General features: G+C 41.9%; 1 protein-coding gene across 2 annotated transcripts in view; it reads left to right on the top strand.

Annotated features, from left to right (window-relative positions):
* The window catches only part of LOC126397736 (gamma-aminobutyric acid receptor subunit rho-3-like), a 59,750-nt gene that overhangs the window by 45,875 nt on the left and 4,989 nt on the right, over positions 1-8,886 (top strand). For both annotated transcript variants that reach the window (XM_050056688.1, XM_050056687.1), the window contains 5 exons: positions 1,142-1,365; positions 2,381-2,463; positions 5,353-5,490; positions 7,833-7,985; positions 8,694-8,755. In XM_050056688.1, the coding sequence (XP_049912645.1) occupies positions 1,142-1,365; positions 2,381-2,463; positions 5,353-5,490; positions 7,833-7,985; positions 8,694-8,755 (660 nt within the window). The remainder of the gene's footprint in view (positions 1-1,141; positions 1,366-2,380; positions 2,464-5,352; positions 5,491-7,832; positions 7,986-8,693; positions 8,756-8,886) is intronic.

The following is an 8,886-nucleotide window of genomic DNA, read 5'->3' as shown; positions in this document are numbered from 1 at the left end:
TCGGGGTTCCCTTGGAAGAGCTGACGGAGGTGGCTGGGGAGAGGACTGTCTGGGCTTCTTTGCTGAGGCTGCTGCCCCCGCGACCCGGACCCGGATAAGCGGAGGAAGACGAGTACGAGTACGAGTAAGAGTACGAGTACATTTTGTGCCCACCACTACATAATTTGTGTCAATTTCATGTATTTCTGTAAGACTGCGTAGCAATAATTGGTGACAATGATGTATGGTAGAGAAACTTTTCTTTTTTATATATATTCCAGAGACAGCATTAAAAAAAACAAAAACAAGTATTAATAAAACTTTTTTACAGGGGGATGACCTGGCAAATATGTATTTCCATATCTGTCCAAAATCAAATAGAAAGTGAGCAACTATAAAACAAATGAGTCGGGTTAAATAAAAGTTATGATGTCCACCTCAGGCTGCTCTGATATCACTTCCTGTCTGGACTATGACCCCTCAATGGGCTCCACTTTCAACTCAACCGGCTACTTACTTACAAGTGTTTTATGGAGTTCCTCCAGCTAAGAGAGATAAATGGAGCAGAGGACATTGTCGTCATGGCAGCCTCAACTGGAACAGTGAAAATCTGCATGTAGGCTGGACACAGTCAGGCTGCAGAGAAATCCCACCAATAACATGTTTAACATTGCCAGTATCCTTTTTTGGTTTGTGTGCAGTTTGGACATGCATCTTACTGTCCATCGGTTTATACTTACACTTACTTAATTTTCTGGCATTTTATTTGTTTTTTTAAATATTCTTGTGTAGATTTGGACTTTTTGCACTTTTATCTAATCTTATGACTGACACTGATTTCTGAGCCTTTTCAAGCTCTAATATTCCCAAATAAAAGCAACATTTTGTATAAAATTGTTTGTTTTACTTCACACTCTTTTTGCTTTACTCACAAATATTATTAATTTTACCAGGATAATGTGTTTACAAAACCTTAGATTAAACCCTTTGCTAAATGTGTTTTTCTTTAAGCTTAATTTTTAGCATTATTTCATGCCATAAACAAAGCCAAACATACAGAAAAAGAAAGAAAAAAGAAGTCTAGGAAAGAAAATAAGTTCATTAATATAAAAATCAAAACTGAGATGCAAAGCAGTTGTTTCTTTGGTGTTGCATCCTGCAGGACTTTACCATGACTCTGTACCTGCGTCACTACTGGAAAGATGAACGGCTGTCGTTTCCGTCCCGAAACAATCAGAGCAGGACTTTTGACTCGAGGCTCGTGAAGAAGATTTGGGTCCCTGACGTCTTCTTTGTCCACTCCAAACGCTCCTTCATTCATGACACCACCATGGAGAACATCATGCTGCGGGTTTACCCAGATGGAAACATCCTCTACAGTGTCAGGTAGGGGGCACAGTGGAGACGTGAAGTTTTGACATTCTGAGCTGTTGTTGCCAGTGCTTTATCTGCAGACTTAATTCAACAACCATACAAATTCTAGTGTTTGCTGCAGAAATAGACTTCTGCCATCCAAATACACCAACTTTTTCACAGTCCACTCAAACAAATGTGATCCTGTTCTCTCCAGTATATGGCTGCAGATTTGTTGTTTTGGAAGTGTAACTGCGGAGTTACACAGACACACCACCACACAACTATAAATGCTCACACTGGCATAGGCCACGTGTGTAGGCTACGGCATAGGGTCTGCTGCACAAGTATAAATCCTGCTTAAGGCTGACAGGAATGACATCAGTTTTGCAGGAATTTGGTCATAAACCAAAGTACCAGCATTGCACTTTTCTGCAAACCACGGATGTGTTACATTTGTACGTTTCACATGTATTAACATTTCTAAAGTGAAATACTTAAGATTACATCATCAGGAGGTGGAGGGAATGGTGGATGGTGTAAGACTAAGGGGTGATGGCTGGTAAGCAGCACACAGCAGCAGACCACTGTTAGAACCAACAAACAACCAAAGCAATTATTTTTTAACGAGAGAATGGCACATTTCCATCTGTGGCTGTGGTGACCAAACAGGATATTTGAAGTCAAAACATGATGTTTCCCAGACCTTAAGCAAGTGTTTTTTGTGCTAAACGTAACCACATGTTAACCATTGCATTGTCACACATAAAACTGAAAACTGAAAACATAAGGAAACATAAAGCTTCAATGTATCTGCTGCATACATGATGTACAAATGATATATGTCTGTGTTTTGCAGAAATGTACAGTGTCAACATTTACTTTGGAGACTGGGTTGGCTAATAAAGGCAACTGAAATGTAAAAATTACGAGTATGAGATAGAGGTGAAGCTCAGGTTTCCTTGGCAACAGCAGGAGACATCTATATATCCAGGACATGATGAATGTAACTGTAGTGGCAGCTTATATTGTTTTTCGGGTGTTTCAGGGTCACAGTAACGGCGCTCTGCTCGATGGACTTCAGCAGCTTCCCTCTGGACACACAGAACTGCTCACTGGAGCTGGAGAGCTGTGAGGGGCACACACACGCACACAGTATATGCTGCACTTCCCCTCGTCTTCTTACATCCTGAGGCGACACATGCAACGACTAAACAACAATATAAACAGTGGTGGAATATGACAACGTACATTTACTGTACTACATTTACAAGGACTGTACTGAAGTACAGTTTTGAGGTACCTACACTTTACTTGAGTATTTCCATTTTCTGCTACTTTATACATCTACTACACTATATTTTCCATCCACTGATTCCACCAATATATTATGACGAAATAATATAGATTAATATCAAACTTTATTGGTTCCTAGAATAAAATACATAGCAATTTAAAGTAGCTCCATCTGTACCGGCTGGAACATTAAAGTCCATTTATTCATCTAAAAGCAACGCTTTCCAGCTCCTCCTAGGGGACCCCAAGGTGTTCCCAGGCTAGATGAGATATGTAGTCCCTCCAGCGTGTTCTTGATCTGCTCCGGCGTCTCCTAACAGGAGGTGCCCAGGAGGCATCCTGATCAGTTGCAAGAACCACCTCAACTGACCCGTTTCGATGCAAAGGAGCAGCGGCTTTATTCCCAGCGCCCTCCGGATGTCCAAGCTCTTTACCCTATCTCTAAGGCTCAGCCCAGCCACCCCACAAAGGAAACTCATTTTGGCCACTTGTATCTGTGATCTCATTCTTTGGGTAACTACCTAGAGCTCATGACCATAGGTGAGGGTTGGGACATAGATGGACCATTAAATGGATAGTTTTGCCTTCCAATTCAGCTGCCTCTTCACCACAACAGTCCTGCGCAGTGCCTGCATCACTGCAAAAGCCGCATCAAACCACTGATCCGTCTCACGCTCCATTCCACCCTCACCCGTAAACAAGACCATGAGATAGTATTTGATCTCCCTCGCTCGGGGCAGTAACTCTCCCAAACAGATGAGGGCAATCCACCGGTTTCCGGCAGAGAGCCATAGCCTCAGATTTGGAGGTGCTGACTCTCATCACGACCACTTCACACTCAGCTGCAAACCACCCAATGCATGCTGTAGGTCACGGTGTGATGAAGCGAACAGAACCACATCATCTGCAAAAAACAGAGATGCAATTCTGAGGGCCCCAAACCTGACCCCTTCCTCACCTCGGCTGTACCTTGAGATCCTGTCCATGATTATCACAAACAGAATCATTGACAGGGGACAACCCTGTCGAAGGCTAACACCCACCAAGAACATGTTTTACTTCACACCAAGTATGTGGACGCAGCTCTCACTTTGGTCATACAGGGACCAGATGGCTCATAGCAGCAACCCTGGTCGTAGGCCTTCTCCAAGTCCACAAAGCACATGTAGACTGGATGAACAGACTCCTACGACCCCTCCAGCAGCCTCACAAGGGTAAAGAGCTGGTCCACTCTTCCATAGCCAGGACGGAATCCGCATTGCTCCTCCTGAATCCGAGGTGCAACAATCTGTTGGAGCCTCCTTTCCAGCACCCTGAAGTAAACTTTACCTGGGAGGCTGAGCAGTGTGATACCCCGATGATCGGAGCACACCCTCTGGACCCCTTTTTTGAAATTGGGGACCACCACCTCTGTCTGCCACTCCACAGGCACAGTACCTGACCTCCACTCGACACTGAAAAGGTGTGTCAACCAAGGCAGCCCAACAATGTCTGGAGCCTTCAGCACATCAGTGTCAGCCTCCACACCCAGCGCCTTGCCACTGGGGAACTTTTTGACCATCTCAGCAGCCTCTGCCAGGGATATGGACGAGAGTTCCCCTGAGTCTTAAGGCTCTTCCTCCTCCACAGTGGACATGACAGCGGGGTTCAGGAGTTTCTCAAAGTGCTCCTTCCACTGCTCAACGATATCCACCCACTTGGATTCCATGTCACCAACCTCCCCCTGGAGGTTCGGGACATGGGTTTACCAGGTCTGTCCATCAGCCTCCCCTGCCATCTGATTCAACTCACCACCAGGTGGTGATCAGTTGACAGCTCTGCATCTCTTTTCACCCTAGTGTCCAAGACACACGGAGCAGATCTGATGATACGACCATAAAGTTGATCATCGATCTTTGGCCTCAGTGTTCTGGTACTTACTTACACTTATGAACGTCCCTGTGCTTGAACATGGTGTTCATTATGGCCCATCCATGGCTAGCGCAGAAGTCCAATAACAAAACACCACTCGTGTTCAGATCAGGCAGGCTGTTCCTCCCAATCACCCCCCTCCAGGCATTTCTGTCTATGCCCATGTGAGCATTGAAGTCCCCCAGAAGTTCTATGGAGTCCCTAGCCAGAAACTTATCATTATTATTATTATTATTATTATTATTATTATGATTATATAAAATTGATTATAGTACCACTATAGGTGATGAGACAAAAAGTATTTTGGTTTCCGTTTGTAGCCCCAGTAGTTTTGACCAGGGGAAATTCAAATTCAATCTCAGAGCACTCTATGTCTAATGACAAGTTAGCTTACAAGTTAGCCCACAAATTAGCTTTTTCAAAACCTGCGTTCATGTGCAGATATATGTGTTTGTAGAGATTTCCCAACATGGCCGGTGCATGTAAGAGAAAGTCTTGGCTCAGATATCTGCTGGCTACTACTAATAATATTGGTAGTATATTATTCTGGAATGGGCCATTCTGCATAATGAGTACTTGTACTTTTTTCACTTGAAATATATTTTGACTCCAAGTATTTCTGCACCGTGGTACTGCTGCTTTTACTAACGTAAAAGATCTGATAACTTCCTCCACCTCTGAAAATAAGGAAATGGCAGGATAAACTGAGACGACTGCCAACATCCTTTCTCTTTTCTCAGCTCTCATGTTCCCTCTATTTTCCATGACACTGAACACCTCCCTCTCTCTCTGTCTCTTGCTCTCTCTCTTCAGATGCATATAATGAGAACGACCTGATGCTTTACTGGAAGAATGGGAACGACTCTCTGAGGACGGATGAGATCGTCTTGTCTCAGTTCTTCATTGAGCATTTCCAAGCCTCTAGTGGCCTGGCTTTCTACAGCAGCACAGGTCTGTGTGTGTGTGTGTGTGTGTGTGTGTGTGTGTGTGTGTGTGTTGTAGTGTAATACCCCACATTCACAGTGAAAGGGCTGAGAGGTTTCTGTTTTCAAAGGGATGCAGAAAGTGGTTCACTACTGAAAGTACAAAGCAGTGTGATGTAAGAGGCATCATACTTGTTTATAGTCATTGGCCAAAAGTATGTGGACACTTCTGTCTACAAACCTTAGTGTTCTAGCGAAGGTAAATATGAATGCAACAGCATACAGAGATATATTAGACCAGTGGTGACACAACAACATAAACAGTGGTGCAATGTAACTAAGTAAATTTACTCAAGTACTGTACTTAAGTACAGTTTTAAGATACTTGTATTTTACTTGAGTGTTTCCATTTTATGCTACTACATATCTTTTATAACCTAAATTACTTTGCAGATTCAGATTATTGTGGCTCAATCTACCCAGCAGTATATGAAGTCATTAAAATGATCTCCACCTTCACCAGCCGTAACATTAAAGTGATGAACACATTAATGTATCAACAATTAAAATCCAGAAATATAATATACATTATTCTGATACAGGTCATTTTGCAATACGAGTACTTTTACTGGAAATTTCAAAAAAGGGAAACATTTTTCATAAATTGAATATATATCAAAACACCTGTTTACAAACTCTCACACATCTCGTGCAGAAAAATCCAGGTCTCAATCATCAAGTACTTCCCAAATACATGCATTTTCACTTAAACATTACAATAGCCCCTTTTACACTGCCTGTTCAAGGTGGGAATATCGCGCCATTATTCGGCCTCGCAGTTCTGTATTAAAGGTATGATTATGGAACGGAGGGACACAGTTGTCTTGCCTCTGGGCCGGGATCGGAGGTAGTAACAGTGCTGAAATGATGTCTGGATAAAAGGGACAGCCGGCAGGAAGAGATCATGGGTGTGATGATTTGACAACGTGTTATGCATGCAACCCACTGTGGGAGGTTTAAAAAGTAGCTGCTAGCAGCAACTCAAAAAAGAAGAACAGTGGCCGAAAATGTCCGCAAATTGGGAAAACAATGAGGTCAGATTGTTTTACATTGTAGTGTTGCTATTTGTACTTTAGTAAAAGATCTAAATTCCACCTCTGCCGAGGTAAAAAAAAAAACAGTTCTACTTCAAGAAGATATAGTTTTCATACATTCCTTTACAGACTCCTCAAAATCCCACACACAGCATCCAAAATAATCAACCTCCCCACCCCCAGCCTGTCAGAAGCAAATGAACTTGCCATCACACGCCTAGCACGTGCAATAGTAAACAGCCCCGACCACCCCCTGAACCAATTTTTCATACTTCTCCCATCTGGCCACAGATACAGGGTACTGGACTGGAAAAAAGCCCATTTTAAAAGAAGTTTTGTCCCCTCAGCCATCACAGCCCTAAACAAAAAAAAGTAGATTTAATATTTCATCCCTGTACACTGTCTATGTCATGTTTATGTTTATATGGTTTTCTGTGGTATGTGTGGGAGAGGGGTATTTGTTATTTGTTATCTGGGGAATATGTGGGAAGAGGGTCTGTTATCTGTTATATGTTTGTGTATGCTGCCCTGAAACCAACCTGACTGATGATGTGTGAAAACAATTATCCCCCTGGGGACATTAAAGAACCTAACCTAACCTTAATCTTTGCTTTTAACTTAAAAAATGACTGTTCACTTTTAGCACTAAAGGCCTCAGAAAAGTATACAGATCAAACAAGGAAATATATGTCACTCTCTGGTTCACCTAGTAAGAAAACATAGACAGATGTAGGTTCAAGGTGGTTTTCTAGATTGTTTCCAGTCAAAAAGGTTGTGAAAAATTATAATAGGTGACAAGTGTTCATCCAACTTTGTGTCAGCAGTTTGTTTGACCCTTTGTGCTCCCAAATCTCTGCAGCCAGTTTCCAACATCTGGTGGAAAGTCTGAAACCAGAAGAGTGGAGGCTCTCTCTCCCTCTGTGTATCATGTTGTCACATGGATTGGCTTTACTTTAATTTTGTTATGTTGATCTGTTTTGTACACAAGACATCTATTGCATGTCTGTTCATCGTCCTGGAAGAGGGATCCCTCCTCAGTTGCTCTCCTGAGGGTTCTTCCATTTTTTCCCCGTTAGTTTTTTTTTTGTCGAGTTTTCCTTATCTGCAGTGAGGGTCAAAGGACAGAGGGTGTTGTGTGCTGGAAAGAACCTGGGGCAAATTGTAATTTGTGATTTTGAGCCTCATAAGTAAAACTGAATTGACCTGAGTTGGATGTTATAGCAGCAAACTAATGAAGGTGATTTCAACAATAAGCGTCTCCCCGTCTGTCTGTCAGGTTGGTACAATCGTTTGTTCATTAACTTCATCCTGCGGAGGCACATCTTCTTCTTCATGCTGCAGACATACTTCCCCACCATGCTGATGGTCGTCCTGTCCTGGGTCTCCTTCTGGATCGACAGGAGGGCTGTTCCTGCGCGTGTCTCTCTGGGTAACACCAAACATTCATATTAACATGAACCAAAAAAGTCTGAACCCTAAAATTTCATCATTTACTTTACAGGGACCAGCTTTTTTTGGGAGGAGAAAACCTTAATGTGACTTTGTGAACATATTTTTATTGTTGGGACACAGCGCAGGTGCACTTATACAGTAAATATTTCATTTATATACTGTACGAAAACCAGTCTGTGTTAAGTACAAGTTATTCATTTTTTCAGTTACACAAGGATCTATAATAGATTTAAAAGTCAAGACAATGACAAGACAATGTTGAATTAAGTGTTTTTTCCTTAACAAAATACATTACCACTCTGGTTTTATTCCTTCTGCTTTATATCCACTGCGCCAGAAAAAAAAAAAGTACTACTAATCTAAGTGAACGAAATAGTATAAAATTAAGATTTTCGAAGGTTGAAAAGTCTATTTCTAACTCTAAAATAAAAAAACATAATATAAAAATTGAATTAAAATAGTTAAAGAAAATGTATCGTGTTTGACAAAAAAAGTCATTCTTCTTTGTCTTTGAATGTTGATGTAAATGACATCTACCCTTCACATAGTAATTATATAAACCTTCCTACAACATGAAGTATTGACACTGAGCACTGAAGGCTTATCTGGCTTCAGTATCTACCATACCAACACTTAACAAAGATTTGTTGTAATGTAAAATCACCTGTGCTCTCTCCTCCTGCAGGTATAACCACAGTGCTTACCATGTCCACCATCATCACTGGAGTGTCCTCCTCTATGCCTCAGGTGACAGCTGGGTTTGCTTTGGTTGAATGGTGATACGGTTGGAGGGTTTATGGAGGGACAATATGACTATTGTCACACATGTATACTGCCAGATATTAATACATACTTTCAACATATTGTACCACAGTAGC

The sequence above is a fragment of the Epinephelus moara genome, chromosome 11 (genome assembly GCF_006386435.1).
Source record: "Epinephelus moara isolate mb chromosome 11, YSFRI_EMoa_1.0, whole genome shotgun sequence".
Taxonomy (NCBI): Eukaryota; Metazoa; Chordata; class Actinopteri; order Perciformes; family Serranidae; genus Epinephelus; species Epinephelus moara.
Note: the sequence above shows the minus strand (reverse complement) of the source record. Positions and strands in the feature narration are given on the sequence as shown.